General features: G+C 36.6%; 2 protein-coding genes and 1 long non-coding RNA gene across 10 annotated transcripts in view; all 3 read left to right on the top strand.

Annotated features, from left to right (window-relative positions):
* Positions 1-21,965, top strand: part of LOC133879718 (putative disease resistance RPP13-like protein 1) — a 37,416-nt gene that overhangs the window by 12,788 nt on the left and 2,663 nt on the right. For all 4 annotated transcript variants that reach the window (XM_062318426.1, XM_062318425.1, XM_062318423.1 and 1 more), the window contains exon 1: positions 17,496-21,565. In XM_062318426.1, the coding sequence (XP_062174410.1) occupies positions 17,598-21,515 (3,918 nt within the window). In that variant the 5' untranslated portion in view covers positions 17,496-17,597 and the 3' untranslated portion in view covers positions 21,516-21,565. Of the gene's footprint in view, positions 21,566-21,965 lie in introns of those variants that run through there.
* On the top strand, positions 946-8,752 carry LOC133879719 (putative disease resistance RPP13-like protein 1). Of its 5 annotated transcripts, none has more exons than XM_062318428.1 (7): positions 946-5,043; positions 5,575-5,679; positions 5,768-5,818; positions 7,139-7,370; positions 7,462-7,597; positions 7,803-7,863; positions 8,409-8,752. In XM_062318428.1, exon 1 carries the CDS (start codon positions 1,096-1,098, stop codon positions 4,996-4,998), a length of 3,903 nt encoding a protein of 1,300 aa, XP_062174412.1. In that variant the 5' UTR covers positions 946-1,095; the 3' UTR covers positions 4,999-5,043; positions 5,575-5,679; positions 5,768-5,818; positions 7,139-7,370; positions 7,462-7,597; positions 7,803-7,863; positions 8,409-8,752. The 5 variants fall into 5 exon arrangements, with proteins under 5 accessions (XP_062174412.1, XP_062174413.1, XP_062174411.1 ...); XM_062318429.1 differs by lacking the exon at positions 7,803-7,863 and adding an exon at positions 6,715-6,912; XM_062318427.1 differs by lacking the exon at positions 7,803-7,863.
* LOC133880184 (uncharacterized) lies at positions 13,252-16,349 on the top strand. Its single transcript, XR_009902204.1, has 4 exons — positions 13,252-14,256; positions 14,408-14,562; positions 14,732-14,812; positions 15,818-16,349. It is a non-coding gene; the product is annotated as an uncharacterized LOC133880184 (long non-coding RNA).

Raw genomic sequence — 21,965 nt, 5'->3', positions numbered from 1 at the left:
CTACTCGTAGCTTTACGCCTGCTGTTCTTCCATTTGTTCTTTAGTGAGATGGTGTGGCCTCCGCCACAATTGCCCATATTCAATCCACCAACGGAATTCAAAGCTCTCTCTTTTCATTATCTAAAAGAGAAGTCAAGTTTATCAGGCTCGAAAAAGAAAAAAAAAAAGTCGACCGTTAATGGTACTTTTTCTTTGAAACTGCTTAAATTTCATAAATGAGAATTTAAAAATTATAAGAATTCTGATCCTTAATTAAAATTGCCCAAAGACCCATTACATTTTATCTATATCTCTCACGATAACACGGCATTTTAAGTTATTTTGCCACCCAAAAACATAATTATTTGTTTTTTTTTTTTTTTTTTCTATTTCATTTAAAAAAAAAAAAAAAAAACCACACAAAATCAAACCACAGCCCATTTACGTGGTTTTGTAATTTTTTGTTTAATAATAATAATAAGAAGAAGTCAATAGTTATTAATTATATCAATAATTGTGTCAGGGGATTACAACATATCATATTTCTTTTAAGTCAAACAATATAGAGAGCAAGAACCTCATGAAAATATGCTCAATTCTCAATTCTAACGCACCATATTTTTAATAGGTGATATGGTCCAAGTATTTCGATGCCTAAAAACTGTCTAAATTTCATAATTTGAGAATCTAAAAATTGTAGAGAATCTTGATCCATAATTAGATGGCATTTTAAGTCAAACAGCCCAATAAAAGGGTAATTATTTTTTCACTTTAACAAGATAATGTAATTCATCCATCTATTCATAACGACTTGCAATTCACTTGCAAAATAAACGTACATATTGTAATGCAAAGTAATTTCTTTTACGCTTCCATCACTCCAGCAGGTTGTTTCCTACTTCCTTCTTTGGTGTAAAAGTACTTCCCTGTGAGAAACTGCCTAGAGCTGCCCCTGCCCCGCGTGGGTCCATCACTCCAATAGGTCTTCCTTTTCCCTGTATGATCAATATAACTCCACTTCTTCCTTATTAAACCAAAACACACCTTCCTATCCGCTTTTGCTCTGCATTTTGCATTCCCCTTCCTTCATTTCCTCCGATTTCCAAAGAAGAAACCATGGCTGAGATTGCAACCATTTTTGTCTCTCCCTTCCTTCAAGTGTTTTTTGAAAAAATGGCATCTGGTGACTTCGTTGACTTCTTTCGGCAACGAAAACTCTCCGATGGACTCCTAAAGAAGTTGAACACAACATTCCTGACTCTCAATGCAGTGTTTGAAGACGCGGAGGAGTTACAAGTTACGAAGCCTGTTGTGAAAGAGTGGCTTGATGAGCTAAAAGATGCAATCTATGATGCAGAGGAAGTCTTGGATGAGGTTGCTACTGAAGCCTTGCGAAGCGAGTTGGATGCTGAATTTCAAACCACTGCAAGCAAGGTACGAAAGTCCATCTCTGCTTTTCATAGTTCTTTTGCCAAAGAGATAGAGACAAAGATAAAAGAGGTTCTTGAAAGACTAGAAACCCTGGCAAAACAAAAGGATGTTATTGGCCTAAGAGAAGGCGTTGGAGGGAAATCATTTGAAAGATTGCCCACGACTTCTTTAGTTGAAGAATATGAAATTTGTGGTAGGAATAGTGAAAAGGAGGAAATAATTAACCTGTTGCTCTCAAATGATGCAACCAGCAATGAGATGGGTGTTATTGCCATATTCGGCATGGGGGGGATTGGCAAGACCACCCTTGCTCAACTTGTATACAATAACGACAGGGTGAAGCAGCAGTTTGACCTTGAAGCATGGGTTTGTGTTTCCGAAGAATTTGACGTGTTTAAGGTAACGAAAACAATTCTGGAGGCAATAACTTTGTCACCTTGTTATGTCACGGATCTAAATCAGCTTCAACTTAAACTAAAGGAGTGTTTAATGGGAAAGAAGTTTCTACTTGTTTTAGATGATGTTTGGAATGAGAATTATGATAAATGGGAGACACTTTGCAAACCCTTCAAATCTGGGACACAAGTAAGTAAGGTCCTTGTAACAACACGTAATTATAGTGTTGCATCAGTCATGCGTGCTAGTGCAATGTCTCATCATCTGAAGGAGTTACCTGAAGAGGATTGTTGGTCACTATTTGCAAAACATGCATTCCATGATGGCAACTCTAATGCACATGGAGAGTTAGAAGTAATAGGCAGAAAAATCATGACAAAGTGCAAAGGCGTTCCATTAGCAGTCAAGGCAATTGGTGGTGTCTTAAGATCTAAACTAGATGTGGATGATTGGGATAAGATATTGGAGAGTGAATTGTGGGATTTGCCAATTGATGAGATGGGCATTCTTCCAGCTCTAAGATTAAGCTACAAATATCTCTCTTCACATCTAAAGCGATGCTTTGCTTATTGTTCATTATTCCCAAAGGATTATGCTTTCGAAAAAGATCAATTAATCTTGTTATGGATGGCGGAAGGGTTTCTACAGCAATCCAAAAACAAAACAATGGAAGAAGTTGGGAATGAGTATTTCCTCACTCTAGAATCAGGATCTTTAATCCAAAAATCAAGTGGCGACAAGTCATTTTTTGTAATGCATGATCTTGTGAGCGATTTAGCAAAATCTATATCTGGGCAATTTATTTTAAGGTTAGAGGGTGATTGTTCTCACGAGATTGTAAACAATACTCGCCACTTGTCCCATTTTTCCAAAAAAATGTTTCTGAGCTTGAAGAAGTTTGAGACCATTCACAAGGCTAAGAGGTTGCGCACTTTCCTATGTCTAAACAATTTCCCCTACTACCACTTGAATGGAAAAGTACTACATAATTTATTGCCAACACTAAGATGCTTACGAGTGCTTTCTGTGTCGAAGTATCGAAACTTTACTGAATTACCAGATTCAATTGGCAAAATTAAATATCTACGTTACTTGGACCTTTCTTTCACTGAAGTTCAAAGACTGCCCGATTCTATATGTCAGTTGTGCAATTTGCAAACATTGATTTTGTTAAGGTGTGTGCAGCTTGCTGCATTGCCAAGAGAGATGTATAAACTCATTAATTTACGGCATCTTGATATTTCTGGAACCAGGATAACAGAGATGCCAGAACAACTCGGTAGATTAAAAAATCTCCAAACATTGACTAAATTTATCACCGGCAAACATAGTGGGTCTTGCATTAGGGAGTTAGGAAAACTTACAAATATTCGGGGATCACTTTCTATATTGGAGATCCAAAATGTTGAATCTCCTACGGATGCTCTAGAGGCAAGCTTGAGGGATAAAAAGTACCTCAAAGACTTAGTATTGGAATGGAATGTTGATACTAACTTTTCAGAAAGCGAGAGAATTGTGGTACTCGATAGTCTCCGACCCCATACATACCTGAAAAGTCTCACTATTGAACACTATGGTGGTAAAAGCTTTTCGGATTGGGTAGGACATCCTTCATTCTTTAATATAGCATCTCTTGTTCTACGTAATTGTAAATATTGCAGCAACTTGCCAACCCTTGGACAGCTACCTTCTCTACATAATCTCTCTATAGTTGGGTTTGATGAAGTTGTTACAGTGGGCCATGAGTTTTGTGGCAAAAGTTCTTCTGTCAAGTCATTTAGATCCCTAAAAGTTCTACATGTCGAGGAGATGGTGAATTGGGAGAAATGGATTTCTTTTGGTGCCGAAAATGGAGGTGGGGTTTTTCCTCTACTTGAAGAGCTTTATATTAGGTACTGCCCTAAGCTAACAGGAGGATTGCCAGTCCATCTTCCTTCTTTAGCAATACTTGAGATTGAGAATAGTCCACAGTTGGTGGCTCCACTCCCGAGGGCTCCTACTATTCGTAAGTTGGAGCTAAGCTATTGTAATGAGATGTTGTTAAAGGAATTGCCAACTGGAATGCATAAGCTCAAAATTGGAGGATTTAATGCATTAGAGTCCCTTCCCGAGGTAATGATAGACTCCAATGGCAATCTTCAAGAGTTAATAATTCACAACTGCCCTTCACTTATGTCCCTTCCAAAGGATGGTCTTCCCTCTACATTAAAAACCCTCCAGATCAGTGGTTGTTCTTCACTTGTTTCCTTTCCCGAAGGAATGATAGACTCCAACAGCGGCATTCAAAGGTTAGTGATCTACAATTGTTCCTCACTTGTGTCCCTTCCTAAGAATGGTCTTCCCTCAACGTTAAAAACCCTTGAAATTAGATTATGTGTGAAGTTAGTGCTCCTGACACACTTGGAGTGTTCATTCCTTCAAAAATTGGAGTTGGTCAACTGTGATTCTCTCAAGTCATTTCCATTAGATTTATTCCCAAAGCTTTTTGAAATCCCATTCTCGTTTTGTAACAATCTGGAAGCTCTTACAGTTCCAGAACATTATGAACACGATTTAGTCACCTTGCAAATAGATATAATTGGTTGCCATAATTTTGTATCTTTTCCGAAAGAGGGATTGCGTGCCCCTAGCCTTACATTGCTTTTCATGAATCGTTGTGGGAGTCTAAGATCACTGCCTAACAAGATGCACGTACTCCTCCCTTCTCTTCAGAATTTGACTGTAACTGACTGTCCAGAAGTTGAGTCGCTTCCTGAAGGGGGCTTGCCATCCAATATGAAAAGTATTGTCATTTTGCAATGTGACAAACTTGTTGCTAGTCGGATGGGGTGGGATTTGCAGAACCTCCCATTTCTTACAAGTTTGACAATCACTGGCATACCTGGTGTGGAGTCCTTCCCAGAGGCACAGTTGCTGCCCACCAATCTGACCTTTCTTTCCATTTCTAACTTTCTGGATTTGAAATCTTTGGACAAGGGGCTTCAACTCCTCAATGCACTTGAAAACCTAGGGATAGCTGACTGCCCTAAGCTCAAGTACATGCCAGAACAGGGGCTGCCTCCCTCCCTTTCTTTTCTACAAATCCGCAGTTGTCCTTTATTGAAGAAAGAGTGGCGAGCTAAAAAGGGAAAAGAATGGCGCAAGATTGCTCACATAGAAGAAAAATGGATTGATGCTGAATTGATTGAATAAGCTAAAAGTCTAGCAAGAGTCCACAAGTATCGTCATTCAAAACAAGTACTCTCTCTCTCTCTCTCTCTGTCTCTCTTTGATTTATTTGCTTATTAATAGATCGAGTGGCACATAATTCAAAAGTGAGGCTTTTAATTTTTTTATTTTCAAGGTTTTTACAAGTACCAAACATACTATTACTTTAATATGTTTTCTTTTTTACTTGACAAAAAATATTTAAAGACTTTCAGTAAATTATTTCAGAATAGAAGAAAGAGCCGAAATAGGAATATAGGATATCATATGGAGTGCAAAATTCAATGTTTTGGTCAACCAAACAGTGTATTAACAATTATTTCTAAGTGTAGTCTTTTCTTTTCATTTGTTTTCTAGCCGATAAATGCTATTTAATATTCTTTCATCTTTCTCTTATAATTCTTTTTTCAAAATCCACATGTTAAAGATCAAAATCCATTGGTTAATTTTGAAAAAAAAGAATGATAAGAAAATACTTTGTAGCATTTCTCTTTCTGGGCACCCAAAGCTTTTAGTACTTGGCCTTTTGTGTATTGAAAATTAGCAAATGTGTATATGTAGGTACATCTGATTTGATGTAAGCAGTCGATCCTCTTGCCCAATGGAGGGAAGGAGTTGGGATAATGGGTCGTGGTCATTGCTATCGCCATCCAAGCTTTTGCCGGTGTAGGTACCTCTTAGCAGACATTGTTTGTAATTAGCGTTTTAATTGGTTTCTAGATGTAGCTAATGATAGAAGTTAAATCATATGTAGGCCTGAATTTGCTTGGAAGAAAGGTTAATTGGAAGAAATACAGTCTGACAGGTGACATTTGAGTGCTGCCATATATTTTGTTTTGTTTTGTTTTTTTGTTTTTTTTGTAATTTTGTTATTTAATTGTTTCATTTTTCTAAAAATTGATGTGGATTTGGCTTTCATTGTTTGCAAGTTTGATTCAGTTAAATCAAGGTTGGATTTGAGTGAATTCCAGTACGTTTTTGATGTTTGATAAAAGAAAATGCTTTTCCCACTTGTCACTTCTTCATGATCATTTGTTTCACCATTCTGGACATAAGAAGTTGAGTTTCTCTCAAGTTACCGCCAAAAATTATTGAAAACTACATATGAAATTGGGGATGCTTTGAATCAACAAGTTTTGCCATTAATCTCCATTTCCATCCTTCATAAGTTCAAAGCCACAATCCTTCCCCTAAAATTTGCTAATTAATCAATGAAACATCATGTGCTGCTGTCCTACTTTTGCTAGGTTGATGATTATCGGTGAACAAAAATTGCTTTATATGTACACTGAAGAGGTAACACAAGAAACTCAACACTTCTCTACTTGAAAAGAAAGTTGTATATATATATATATATATATTAAATGTGATTTTTAATCATTCAAATTAGTTGAATTTAGCTATGGTATTACCCGTAAGGATCTGTGAGTTGGAACTAGGAGGCAGATGAAGCCTAATCTGCTATTTATAATGAATGGTTTTATTTGTATCAAAAAACATTTCTAATTTATTTGAAACTGGGTTAGCAACTGCTTTGAATTTTTTATTGGAATCTGCATTAGCACTACCATAAACTTGTGTTGATGCATTATTTTGCCAAGATGTATGAAAAGCACTATGCATAAACTATTGATATCATCTGATGCACATGTGTGTAGATCTTCTGTATCAATTTACTATGCTTGTGTTGTTTTTTCTTAGTTGATTCAGATGTTCAGCTATTTTGGGATGAATAGGTACTTGTGAAAGTGTTGTGCCAAATCAACATCATGGGCATTTCGGTTTCTTTTTCTTTTGTTGGAAGTGTACGTGTAGGTTCTGAATAACCATTCAGCACCTCAACTCCTAAAAGATGCTAAGATGAAAAGGGCCACTTTTTGGACAAATTAATTTTAGGAGGTAATCAATGGAATATATTAGCATATCTGCGGGTGTCAATGGTTGGTTACTGAATACTATTAATGGTAGTCAGGCTATTCTCATTATCATTGATTGTGAACACTCTAAAATGATGCTGATTTAATTGTTTGTCTACAACATGCTCGTATGTTTCATTGTGATTGAAAATTATTAGCCAAGTAACAATTAAATATAAATTAATTGATCATTTTCTTCCTCGGTGCAGGATCGACCCTCTACTAAGGTTCATGCTGCCCCAGGCGGTGGATCTTCTTTGGGTTACCTCTTTGGTGGTGGGCCTGGTGGTAGTGGTAACTGAGATATGCCATCCTATGGACCGTACCAGATGGAATTAATGTTTGTTGATTTTTGTGGAACCTGTGCTTCAGATGAGGCAATGGAAACTTGCTGGATTATGTGATGTAATATATTGGTTTTGTGGTTGTTGTTTCGAAAAGGTAATCAATGGCAGCATAGGATTTTCTTGTGTTTATATGTTGTATGATCCTATTAAGGTGGATGACTTGATTCATGGTAACAAAATGGCAGGTTGTCTAATATCCACCCAGCACTAAACCAATGGCAAGCTAGTACTGGTTCTGATACCTTCAATTACCAAACTGTTGAGATGTGAAACTGAAGCTGGATTTAGATGGTGACAACATCTGTTGACTATGTGGTGCTGGTATGTTATTAATGGGTTTTCAATGTGTTTGTGTTTTTAGGACTCATGTCTTTATGCCATTCTCTTCATCAAATAACAAGTCATCCTCCAAACTGGTTTAAGGTTAATTGATACATATACTCACAATGCTTGATTATGTTAACATTCTACAAACTCAATCAAGATTCTGCCATTTGAGTTCACTAGCGTGACACTGGTTTTGCAGCCTTGGTAAGAGATTGGCCTCTAGGCTAAATGGACAATGAGCTATTTACAAATCTTTAAAGGTATTTTTTTTTGTCAAACCGAAAATGTTTTTCATTGACTATCATTTTTGGTTGCACCAAATATTTGAAAATATTTTACGCAGAAACAAACGGAGCATTAGATAAGGATACTTTCTTTTCTTAGTTTTGTTAATTTCAAGAGTTTCTTGTGGTAACACGTGCTCAGTTCAACTTTATGCTTATTTTATCTGAATTTTTCAAAAAAAAAAAAAAAAAATACCACTTCCTTGTATATTATTTATTTTTTGTTTTAATATCCATTTACCAATTAGTTTGCGTTAGCAAGTTTAAATTTTATTGGATAATTGCAACAGAAATTAACCATTAGCTGATTATAAAGTTGATGAATAGTGATTTCATAGAGGCAGAAAGAAAATGTAGATCATAAGATGTCTTTAGGAATTGATACATGGGATAAGATCTTAAAACTATCCCCACCCCCTTGTTTTTTTTTTTTTTGTTTTTTTTTTTCAGTATTTGATTCTCTTTTGCCTGTGAAATTCAGTGCCCTAATAGCTCTTTGTACAACCATCTCTTCTATGTAGATGTTCTGAGAGCTCCGAAATGGTATGTGTCATTCGGTCATTTTGGAAGAGTGGCAGTAACTTCATGTTAGAGAAACACATAGAGAGAGGCAGCAACTAAAATGAGTAAAGGGGAGAGCAACTTTAGTTGAAGAGAAGAAGAAAGAGTGCATCCCACTTTGGAGACTCTCATTATTTGTGTTGGCCACACGGTGGCTTAGAGAATTTAGAATGTTTTCTGTTTTGTATAATTCTTTTTTTGAGTGTGAGTTAGAGTGAGATTTGGGTGTATTAATACTTTTAGGTTTGAGTGGTTTTCTCTGTATTACTTTTTGTACTCTATTCTTTTGATAGTGAATTTGTTCTGGGTCGTCTCCACCAGTGGATGTAGGCTTATTAAGCCGAACCACTTAAATCTTCTTGTCTTGTGTGGTTGTGTTATTTTTTATTCTGCTATTTTCTGCTTCATTGGGGATCCTTAACTTATTATTGTCACAACAGTATTTATGTGCACAACTTCGTAACCAAAGACAGTTTGGTCAGTTAATTGGCAAAATACAGCATTGGCAAGCTCTTTTTCAACCTTGCCATTGGGGATACTGCCCATGGCTCAAAACAATTACAACGAAGAACCCATTTGATTTGAGCAGAGTCTTGACCCAGCATTGGAGGGTGGTGTCCAATGTTGGTGATTACAAGGGGGCAGTGGCATTGTGGATATCTGCAAAGAAATGGTTGATGCTTTTAGTTCTCCAAGCTTTATCTGCAGCTCCTTCTCACCTACACAGTATTGGACACTTTGTTGAGAGCATACATCATGAATTGGGGTCTTTCCGGTCTACTTCTTTTGCTCATTGTCGACGTGACGCAAATGGGTGGCTCATTCTCTTGCACAAGAAGCTGCTTCTCACTGTTTAGATACTAGATGTAGATGGGTTGAGTCCCCTCCTAGTTTGATTTGTACTCAACTTTTTAGGGAGCTTTGTAATCCCTAGACCTTTTCTTTGAGGTCATTTTCTGCTGATTCTTGGCAATAATACAGAAGAGATTTGTTTCAAAAAAAAAAAGACCACAATTTTAAATTTTACAAAGTTAAGACCCGAATTTAAGATGATTTTAAATTTAAGACGTCTGTTCATTTTATTCTCAATAAATAAATAAATGACATGAAAATATAATTATTCTCTTCTTATTAATTTATAAAAAGAATAGAAAAAAGCCAAAAAAAAAAAAAAAAAAAAGAACTAGAGGAGAGATGGCTCCACGACGGGCTCCAACCCTAAGTCCAGTATTTTTTTTAATTTTTTAATTTTTTTAATTGGAATAGTATAATTATATTTTCATTATTTATTTTTAAGAGAAAAAAGGAAAAAAGTATTAACTGATTTTTTTTTTTTTTTTTGTAAATTCAAGTCTTAAATTCGCAAAATTAAAAAATGGAATCTTATTGTCAAAATCGCATAAAACAGTGGCAACATATTTTCCTAAAAAAATTGATTAAAAAGAACAAAAAGAAAAAAAAAATATTACACGCTTCCACTTCCATTCTCAATTACATATTTCTTGATACGGTTACTAAAATTATTAGGGTTAACTTCACAGAAGGGTTCTGAAATATCCGTCATTATGACAGAAAGGTACCGAACTATCATTTCTCTCAAACTGGAGTATTAAACTATCAAAAACCTTCACATAAGGGTATTCCGTCAGGATTCAGTGTTAAATCCGAACGGAAGTCAAGTCACGTGATTTTTTTTAAGGTTAAATACCTCATTAGTATTTAAGTTTTACGTGTTTTTAAATTTAGTACCTCAATTTTGTTTTGTATCATAGGTAGTACCTGAATTAGGGGTAAAAACTCATTTGGCACCTCGGTTAGATTGCAAATTTTAACGTCTTGCCACATGTCAACCGCTGATATTGACATGTGATACTATATAAAAAAAATAAAAAATAAAATCTTTAAAAAATAATTAAAAATAAGAAAATTGAAAAAAAAATTGAAAAAAAAAAAGAAAAAAGAAAAAAGAAGAGGGCCACCATGGGGTGGTCAGCCACCCCTCTTCTTTTTTTTTTTTCTTTTTTTTTTTTTTTTTTTTTCATTTTTTAAACTTTATATATATATATATAGTGCCAGAGCCTGCTGAATATATTTTGAGGCCTTAGACGAAACTTCAAAATGGGGCCTTAAAAAAAAAATTAAAGTAAAAAAAAAAAAAAAAATTAATATTATTATTATATTAATTAAACACTAAGACTTCACGACTTTTAAGTTTAGCGCTAAGATTTTTCAAGTCATTAGTTCCTTCATTATCTAGTTGCATTCTATTAGGTTTTGAATTAAACAACTTGTAAACAAAAACAAAATACTCTATCTAAATCTTTTGAATAAACTAGTCATTTTCTATTAAATTTCTATTTGATAAGTTACCATGGGCTTATTATATTGGGGCCTTATTAAATTAAGTCCTTTTTTAAATTACTTATTTAGAGGCATTAAGTTTTATGAATTTTTTTTTGGACCTTACTAAAAAAATTTTGGGCCTTAAATTAAAAAAAAAATTGGGCCTAGAATTTTTTTTTGGGCCTCATCAAATCGGGGGCCCTAGGCGAGTGCCTAACTTGCCTAGGCTTTGAGCCGGCCCTACTATCAGGTTAAATTACCATATTGTACACCATATATACAATCTATTATTAAATATAATAAATGATATATATATAGATATATATATGTGTGTGTGTGTGTGTTGGCATATAGGCCACTTAAGGAATTGAAGATAAATTACATATATGTTTTTATTGATAATGTTGGTTTTGTTGTTTCCGATGTTGGAAGTTACAAATGTAGGACAGTATTTGAGAGCTAGATGTTGCTGTTTTTTAGCCTTTTTCACAAATTTAGGAATAGATGTTTGGTGTATTTGAATTGATAGTTTGAGATTGTATTAACTTCAAGAAAAATCGTGGTTGATGTGGATTAATTATGGCCGAGCTTGGCGATTTCGCTTAATCTTTTGCTACTACTCATTTGTCCATTTTGTTTCCTGAGAGATGTGAAGAAAAAAGCATTGTTGGATACGTTGTTCCGAGTAAACAGCTGGCTATTGTTGCCATATTAATATTATGATGGGAGTTACTGCAAACAGACATATGGTTAGAATATGTGATGATATGAATGAAAATTAATCGAGAGAGCTTTTTGTGTTGTTGAGCATAAAGATTAAGTTAATATTCTATCTCATGTAATATATCGAATGGTATATATAGTGCTTGATAGAGTTGAAATTTGTTGGCTACTTCAGACATTTCTTCCATTCCGACACTCTTATTTTATATTTTTCGTGTGCCAAGTTCAGCGATAAAGGTTTAGAGGTTACCGTTAATAACGACTTCAAGTGAAATCACACAAAGAATGAAAAAAATAAAAATAAAAATAAAATTCCTGCTAGCCAAAACAGGTTCTTTGCCTAGGCATAAACTAAGAGACCCTTTTCTTGCAGTAAGACGGATCGACGGTGTGTACGTTCTTTCAGGTTATTTATTTATTTAATTGAATAAAGAAGATGTTACTTGGAGGATCGTTTTCACTCTTGATTCGAAAGGAAAGAGTGGACAAACCTATGAACGAAAAATAGGTGAATTTCCCAACAACAGGGGCAGACCTGCATAAGGGCTAGGGTGGCCAAGCCTCCCCAAGCCCCAAAATTTTTCCTAAAAAAAATTCATAAAAATTCAAAAATAAAATAAAATAAATTTTACCCCCTAATTTTTTTTAATTTTTTTAGTTTTGTCCCCTTAAAATTTTTTGTTTTCAATTTGACCCCTCCATTTTTACAAGCTTGGGTCCGCCACCGCCCAACAATACTGTAAAAGTATTGTTAGAATCAGAATCTTAGATTGCAGAAGAGAGAGACACCAACACAAATTTAGTTACAAAAGTCTTCTCTTAAAGGAGACAATAACCCATGTGACATTGTAACATAAAATAACAAAAACAAATAAACAACTAAAAAAACCCAAAAAACCAGCAACTTCGGCATCTAGCGGAGGAGAGGAGAGCTCCATGCAAGTGAGCTGGAGCGTGAGATCCACATGCCGGCACGTGAAGTTAAAGGCATTAGTAATTCAAAGTAATTTTTTTTGTTTTTTTTTTTTTTTTTAAGTAGTAATTCAAATTAAAGTAGTTGGTAGATGCTTAAAAAACGCTATTGTCCTTTTTTTTTTTTTTTTGAAAAGAAATCCTAATCTCATTAAATAGCAAGATTACAATAGTTATTCTGATACAACTTGACAAAGAATTAGGAAAAGAGTCAATCCACAACTGGTAGAGAGATGAAACAGCAAGCTTAGCAACTTCATGGGCTACACTATTACCACCTCTTTGAACAAAAGAAAAATGGGTAATTATCTTTTCCCCCCATGAACTACCAAAAAATGCGTGATGTCCCCATGAACTACCAACTTGACCAAAATAGAGTATTCAACTACCAAAAACAACCATTTTCTTCCATTCCGTCAGTTAGAGGGGTTAAAAGAAACAGTCAACGGGTCATGTGCCATTTTACATGAGGATATGTTGAAAGATGAAGGTAGTTCATGGGGGGAAAAGAGGAAGATGGTGGTAGTTCATGGGAAGAGAAGAGGAAGAAAATGTGGGTAAAACGGCCTGTGACGGTCACGTGACTCGTTGACCGTTTATTTTAACCCCTTTAACTGACGGAAGGGGAAAAAATGGTTGTCTTTGGTAGTTGAATATTCTATTTTGGTCGAGTTGATAGTTCATGGGAGCATCGCGCATTTTTTGATAGTTCATAGGAAAAAAAAAGTAATTACCCCAAAGAAAAATCAAGCAATTCAAAATCAGAGAGATGAGAAATAATGCCACAAACCACTCCCCCATAGACACAGGAAGAAAAATCACTCTTCTTCAAAGCCTCCACAGTCACCATAAAATCACCCTCCAGTGTAAATGACCGAATACCCAGCTGTCCGTGCAAGCTCAACACCTTTTCTTGCTGCCAGTGCTTCAGCTAAGGTTGAATACGAAATATAAGCCACCGTCGAACACATAACACCACGAACTCCACCCAAATGATCACGGGCAACCAACCCAATTCCAATAAGCTTCTTCCTTCGATCCACAGCCGCATCCCAGTTAATCTTGAACCCATTACACGGAGGTGGAGACCAGGTAACGTGAAGCTCTCCAATTCCCCTTGAAGGGAGGACATGAGCAACCTAAGATGCACGGAAATCCTCCAGACCCTCATTGGCACTTTTCAACAAACACCTAGGATGCCAAACTTCTCCCCCAAATACCACTTGATTCCTGCGAGCCCATAATTTGTGAGACACCACTCCAAACCATTCAAGCTCCGATTGATCCAAGAGACCTGAGAGGTACTCAAAAATACTAATAAAAGAGCCAGTCAGACTTGAGCATTTCTGGAGCCGACGACAACCCTCTGCCCAAACTACTCTAGCCGAATCACACCACCAAAGTAAGTGTCCTGGGGTCTCGGCTTCTGTCCCACACATTGGGCAAAAAGGGTCTTGGACAATCTTCCTCAGTAATAATTTATCTCGTGTTGGCAGCAAGTCTCTACAGGCACGCCAGAGAAAAGATTGCACATATTTGGGAACCTGCAAAGACCAGATAGCCGACCAAATGGGAGAAGGAATACCAGAAACAGAAGTGCTAGGGACTGAGCTAGACCGCCTTCTAACATCCAAATGATATGCACTCTTAACAGAGAAATCACCAACCGATTCTGCAGCAAGTGAGGACAAATCGCCATTGAGCAGATGTTTTCCACAGTTGCTTGTGAAAAAATCTGCTTGAAGAGGGGGATATTCCACCAATTTTCCTGTAAGTTAATCAATTCCTCTACTTTTGCTTTTATAGGTAGAATCTGAACTGTATCTTCAATCATATGAGTTGGAGTAGAATTAATCCACCGATCACCCCAAATTCTAACATTTGCACCATTCCCCACCCTCCACATTAACCCCTCTGATAGAGTTCTCTAGACTGCCAAAGGCTCCTCCAAGCAAAAGAAGGCCTACTCCCCTCTGTGCCCGATAGAAGGAAGAACTTGGGCTTGGTTCTAAAAAGGATATATAATGGATCATCATCGCCATTGTCATCAACATTCAAGCTTTTGCGAGCGTTGAGGTATGGTGAACCCCAAAATTAATATTCATGGTTTCTCTCGTGTTAAAGGAGTCTCAAGATAGCCTTGCTCAAACAGTTCATGCTAGTGATGGCTACGCATTGTTAGAATTAAAGAATGCTCTGAATACTCTGCCCACTGGTTAATTCTTCATTTACTTCACTATGCCAGAACTGAGCAATTGAGTCTCTCTCATGTCATCACCAAAAATTATTGAGAACTTGAGAATTGGGGATGCTCTGAATTAACAAGGTATGTTCCCTTCATTTGTATTTCTATAACTCTGGATTTTGCACTCAGCCCTTAACTCTTTGTGGATTCTTTTACAGGGCTACTTTTTATTGTCAATAACGAAAGTTGGAATCAAATCTTATAAACTGCTTCCTTTCAATTTCACTTCTATTGAGTATTTTTTTGATTTTTAAATTTTTGTTCAAATAGAAAAATAGAGACAAGTACATGAACGATTGGCCTCATCCACCCAGTTATTCTGCATATGCGTTTGATGACTAACTTATTTTCTTATCAATACTTTTAGGGGATTTTTATTGTACAACTTCTCTGTTTCCTCTGTACTTTTTTTTTTTTTTTTTTTTAATGGCTGCTCATACATATTCAAACCCTTAAAAATTCAATCTTTCCTAACCTGATCTGAAGCATAAACGTACTACTTTCTTTTTCCATTCTTTACAAGCTCAAAGCCATGATCTTTTGCCTACACTTTGGTACCGATTAACCTTATGTGCTACTATCCTACATCGGCTAGGTTGATAACTATTGGTGAACTACAATTAAGCTGTGTGTACACTAAATAGGTAACACAAGAAACTCAACACTTTTCTACTTGGAAAGAAAGTTATTTATTACCTTCAATATCCAATAACTAAAATGAAATTGAATTTAGTTATGGTATTACCTGAAAAGACTGTAAATGGGAACTAGGAGGCAGATGAAGCCAAATCTGCTCTTTTTAATGCAGGGTTTTATTTGGTATCAAAAAACATTTCTAATTGATTTGGAATTAGGTTAGCAAGTGCATGGAACATTTTATTTGAATCTGCATTAGGACTACCATGAACTTGTATTGCTGCACTGTTGTGCTAGGATGCGGGAAGAGGACTATGTTATATTTGTATGCATAAATTATCGATATCATCTGATGCGCATGTGTGTTGATTTTCTTTTTCAATCTAGTATGTATGCATGTGTTGTTATTTCTTTTTTGATTCAGATGTTTTGGTGTTTTCTGATGAATAGGTACTAAAAGTTCTGTGGTGACTTGTAGACCTTGTGAAGGTGTGGCGCCAAATCGGCATCATGGGGAAATTTGGGTTTCTTTTTCCTTTGTTGGAAGTGTAGGTTCTTGAATCACCATTTTTACTGTACCCGTTCTCCTGAAAGATGGTACGTGGGGACAAGGTAATCAGTGTCAGCAAAGTATTTTCTTGTGGCTGACTTGATCTATGGTAACAAAGTGGAAAGCTGCATAAAATATCCAGTCGACACTGAACCAATTGGAAGCTAGTACTGGTTTTTTATTGCTCTTTTTGCCGGGGAAGGATTGAGAATAGAGAGCATCTCCTCTTCCAATGTGGCTTCGGCAATCGCATATGGAAGGAATTGATGGCTCTCTGCTTCGTAAGGCAATCAAGATACTCTTGGGAGGATTGATATTGAAAAATGGAGCATGAAGGAATTAAGGACAGATTGCCTAAAAAATCAGATTGTGCATTTGGTTTAATTTTATGTTAAACAACTATTTATTCCAAAAGATTATTTTTATAAGAATTGATGAATTTAATTATATAATTTATATTCTAACACAGATGAACGTCTTTACGTGCGGCGGAATCGCCATTAGTTTGTGTATTTCCCACAATATCCTTGATGGGGCAGCATTGAGCACCTTTCTCATGGCATGCATGGACACAAACACAAATTCAATTACAAAAGTCAAAAGGAAGGAGTGGACAAACCTATGAACGGAAAATTGGTGGATTTCCCAACAATATTGTAAAAGTATTGTTAGAATCTGAATCTTAGATTGCAGAAGAGAGAGACACAAACACAAATCTAATTACAAAAGTCTTCTCTAAAGGAAGACAATAACCCATGTAATATAAAATAACAGAAACAAATAAAGAACCAAAAAAACCCAAAAAAACAGCAACTTTGGCCTCTAGCGGAGGGGAGGAGAGCTCTATGCCAGTGAGCTGGAGCGTGAGATCCACGTGCCCGCGCATGAAGTTAAAGGCATTAGTAATTCAAAGTAGTTATTTTTTTTTATTTTTTTATTTTTTGTAAGTAGTAATTCAAATTAAAGTAGTTGGTAGATGCTAAAAAACGCTATTGTCCTTAAGATAGACATCCATAACAGAGAATTTAGGTGGCATTTGGTAATTTAATTTGTGGATATTATATATATACGGCCTCAGATGCAAATGGTAGTCATAAGGAGACGCTGAAATTCTGGAGGCTGTAGGAATTAAATACGATAAATTGATAAATTTGAATTTCAAGCAATAGACAAAAGTACACAGCAAACAAGACTTATAATTTGATTCCTTTCCTTTCTTTTGTTATTCTTTTTCTTCGTTTGTTCTTTGCTTAATGGCATTGTGAGGAGTCCAACACAACCGGCCGACCAACGGAATTCAAAACGCACAAACCAATGACCAACGTTAGAATTGTATGTGACTTAAATAGTTGGTTCAATTATTTGCTCATATTTTTTAGAGTTAGCCGGCCGAGGAAATTGACTCAATCAGATAACCTGTCTATGTCTATACATATTATAAGCAAGAAGATGGTGATATTAGGTGAGAAATTAGGTAATTAAGGATCATATAATAATCAAGAAGATGCTGATAATGTTGATATTACTTCATCAAATTAATTTATTTATAGTTTCCTGTACGATCAAAATAAGTCCACTTCTTCTTCCTTGTTAAAGCAAAACACAGCTTGCTATCTGATTTGCGACTCTACTGTTTGCAATACCCTTCCTTCCTTTCCTTTGATTTCCAAAGAAAAAAACATGGCTGAGGTTGCAAGCATTTTTCTCTCTCCTTTCCTCCAAGCGTTTTTCGAAAGAATGGCATCTGGTGAGTTCGTTAACTTCTTTCGGCGACAAAAACTCTCCAACGGTCTCCTAAAGAAGTTGGAGACGACATTCCTAACTGTCAATGCAGTGCTTGAAGATGCTGAAGAGTTGCAACTTACAAAGCCTGTCGTGAAAAAGTGGCTTGATGAGTTGAAAGATGCAGTCTATGATGCAGAGCACGTCTTGGATGAGATTGCAACTGAAGCCTTGCGAAGCGAGTTGGATGTTCAATTTCAAACCACTACAAGCAAGGTACGAAAGTCCATCTCTACTTTTTATAGTTCTTTTGTCCAAGAAATAGAGCCAAAAATAAAAGAGGTTCTTGAAAGACTAGAAACTCTGGCAAAACAAAAGGATGTTATTGGCCTAAGAGAAGGCGTTGGAGGGAAATCATTTGAAAGATTGCCCACGACTTCTTTAGTTGAAGAATCTGATATTTGTGGTAGGAACAGTGAAAAGGATGAAATAATTAACTTGTTGCTCTCAGATGATGCAACTAGCAATGAGATGGGTGTTATTGCCATATTCGGCATGGGGGGGATTGGCAAGACCACCCTTGCTCAACTTGTGTACAATAACGACAGGGTGAAGCAGCAGTTTGACCTTGAAGCATGGGTTTGTGTTTCCGAAGAATTTGACGTGTTTAAGGTAACAAAAACAATTCTGGAGGCAATAACTTTGTCACCTTGTTATGTCACGGATTTAAATCAGCTTCAACTTAAACTAAATGAGTGTTTAATGGGGAAGAAGTTTCTACTTGTTTTAGATGATGTTTGGAATGAGAATTTTGATCACTGGGAGACACTTTGCAAACCCTTCAAATATGGGACACAAGTAAGTAAGGTCCTTGTAACAACACGTAATTATAGTGTTGCATTAGTCATGCGAGCTAGTGCAATGTCTCATCATCTGAAGGAGTTACCTGAAGAGGATTGTTGGTCACTATTTGCAAAACATGCATTCCATGATGGCAACTCTAATGCACACGGAGAGTTAGAAGTAATAGGCAGAAAAATCATGAAGAAGTGCAAAGGCGTTCCATTAGCAATCAAGGCAATTGGTGGTGTCTTAAGATCTAAACCAGATGTTGATGAATGGGATAAGATATTGGAGAGTGTATTGTGGGATTTGCAAATTGATGAGATGGGCATTCTTCCAGCTCTAAGATTAAGCTACAAATATCTCTCTTCGCATCTAAAGCGATGCTTTGCTTATTGTTCATTATTCCCAAAGGATTATGCTTTCAAAAAAGATCAATTAATCTTGTTATGGATGGCGGAAGGGTTCCTACAACAACCCAAAAACAAAACAATGGAAGAAGTTGGGAATGAGTATTTCCTCACTCTAGAATCAAGATCATTATTCCAAAAATCAAGTGACAACAATTCATGTTTTGTAATGCATGATCTTGTAAGCGATTTAGCCAAATCTATATCAGGGCAATTCATTTTAAGATTGGAGGGTGATTGTTCTCACGAGATTGTAAACAATACCCGCCACTTGTCCTATTTTTCCAAACAAGAGTTTCATAGCTTGAAGAAGTTTGAGACCCTTCACAAGGCTAAGAGGTTGCGCACTTTCCTACATTTAAATATGTTTAGTTACCCTTGGCCCAAATACCGCTTGAATGGAAAAGTACTACATGATTTATTGCCAACACTAAGATGCTTACGAGTGCTTTCTCTGTTGAGGTATGAGAACTTTACTGAATTACCAGATTCAATTGGCAAACTTAAATATCTATGTTACTTGGACCTTTCTTTCACTCGAGTTCAAAGGCTGCCCGATTCTATATGTCAGTTGTGCAATTTGCAAACATTGATTTTGTCAATGTGTGAGCAGCTTGCTGCATTGCCAAGAGAGATGTATAAACTCATTAATTTACAGCATCTTGATATTTCCGGAACCAGGATAACAGAGATGCCAGAACAACTCGGTAGATTAAAAAGGCTCCAAACGTTGACGAAATTTATCATTGGCAAACGTAGTGGGTCTTGCATTAGGGAGTTAGGAAAACTCACAAATCTTCGGGGATCACTTTCTATATTGGAGATCCAAAATGTTGAATCTCCTACGGATGCTCTAGAGGCAAGCTTGAGGGATAAAAAGTACCTCGAAGATTTAGTATTGGAATGGAATGTTGATACTAATTTTTCAGAAAGTGAGAGAATTGTACTCGATAGTCTCCGACCCCATACATACCTGAAAAGACTTACTATCAAACACTATGGTGGTAAAAGTTTTTCGGATTGGGTAGGGCATGCTTCATTCTCTAATATAGCATCTCTTGATCTACGTAATTGTAAATATTGCAGCAACTTGCCACCCCTTGGGCAGCTACCTTCTCTACATAATCTCTCTATAGTTGGGTTTGATGGTGTTGTTACAGTGGGCCATGAATTTTGTGGCAATAGTTCTTCTTCAATCAAGTCCTTTGGAGCCCTAAAAGTTCTACATATCGAGCAGATGGCAAACTGGGTGGAATGGATTTCTTTTGGTTCCGAAAATGGAGGAGCAGCTTTTCCTCAACTTGAAAAGCTTTATATTAAGGGTTGCCCTAAGCTAACAGGAGGATTGCCTGTCCATCTTCCTTGTTTAGCAATACTTGAGATTGAGAGAAGTCCACAGTTGGTGGCTCCACTCCCGAGGGCTCCTGCTATTCGTGAGTTAGAGCTAAGCTATTGTAATGAGAGGTTGTTAAAGGAATTGCCAACTGGATTGCATAAGCTCAAAATTAGAGAATTTAATGCATTAGAGTCCCTTCCCGAGGTAATGATAAACTCCATTGGCGATCTTCAAGAGTTAATAATTCACAACTGCCCTTCACTTATGTTCCTTCCAAAGGATGGTCTTCCCTCTACATTAAAAACCCTCCAAATCAATGGTTGTTCTTCACTTGTTTCCTTTCCCGAGGGAATGATAGACTCCAACAGCGGTGTTCAAAAGTTAGTGATCCGTAATTGTTCCTCACTTGTGTCCCTTCCTAAGGATGGTCTTCCCTCAACGTTAAAAACCCTTGAAATTAGAGAATGTGTGCAGTTAGAGCTCCTGACACACTTGGAGTGTTCATACCTTGAAGAATTGGCGTTGTTCTCCTGTGATTCTCTCAAGTCCTTCCCATTAGATTTATTCCCAAAGCTTTCTGATATCCGATTCTTGTCCTGTAACAATCTGGAAGCTCTTACAGTTCCAGAACATTATGAACACGATTTAGTCACCTTACAAATAGATATAATTGGTTGCCATCATTTTGTATCTTTTCCGAAAGGGGGATTGCGTGCCCCTAGCCTTACATCGCTTTCCATGAATTGTTGTGGGAGTCTGAGATCACTGCCTAACAAGATGCACATACTCCTCCCTTCTCTTCAGAATTTGACTGTAAGTGACTGTCCAGAAGTTGAGTCGCTTCCTGAAGGGGGATTGCCATCCAATTTGGAAAGTATTGACATTTCTCGATGTAAGAAACTTTTTGCTAGTCGGATGGGGTGGGATTTGCAAAACCTCCCATTTCTTACAAGTTTGACAATCACTGGCATACCTGGTGTGGAGTCCTTCCCAGAGGCACAGTTGCTGCCCACCAATCTGACCTTTCTTTCCATTTCTAACTTTCTGGATTTGAAATCTTTGGACAAGGGGCTTCAACTCCTCAATGCACTTGAAAACCTAGGGATATCTGACTGCCCTAAGCTCAAGTACATGCCAGAACAGGGGCTGCCTCCCTCCCTTTCTTTTCTACAAATCCGCAGTTGTCCTTTATTGAAGAAAGAGTGGCGAGGTAAAAAGGGAAAAGAATGGCGGAAGATTGCTCACATAGAAGAAAAATGGATTGATAACGAATTGATTGAATACTGACTCGCGCCCAAGCCACCTTTGTCGCATCCCTCAACCGTCATTCAAAACAAGTACTCTCTCTCTCTCTCTCTCTCTCTCTCTCTCTCTCTCTCACACACACACACACACACGTGGCACATAATTCAAAAGTGAGGCTTTTGATTTTTAATTTTAAATGTTTTTACAAGTACCAAACATAGCATTACTTTAATATATTGTTTTTTTTTACTTGATAAACAATATTTTTAAAACTTTCCGTAAATTATTTTAGAATAGACGAAAGAGCCAAAATAGGAATATAGGATATCATATGGAGTGCAAAATTCAATGTATTGGGCAACCAAACAGTGTATTAACAATTATTTCTAAGTGTTGTCTTTTCTTTTCATTTGTTTTTCAAGCTGATAAATGTTATTTAATATTATTTCATCTTTCTTTTATAATTCTGTTTTCAAAATCCACATGTTACGT

This window comes from Alnus glutinosa, chromosome 10 (assembly GCF_958979055.1).
Source record: "Alnus glutinosa chromosome 10, dhAlnGlut1.1, whole genome shotgun sequence".
In the NCBI taxonomy this organism is placed as follows: Eukaryota; Viridiplantae; Streptophyta; class Magnoliopsida; order Fagales; family Betulaceae; genus Alnus; species Alnus glutinosa.
Note: the sequence above shows the minus strand (reverse complement) of the source record. Positions and strands in the feature narration are given on the sequence as shown.

What these genes read in the sequence shown, in the direction of transcription:
- LOC133879719 (XM_062318427.1), top strand. Translation starts at nt 1,096, where the DNA reads ATGGCTGAGATTGCAACCATTTTTGTCTCTCCCTTCCTTCAAGTGTTT.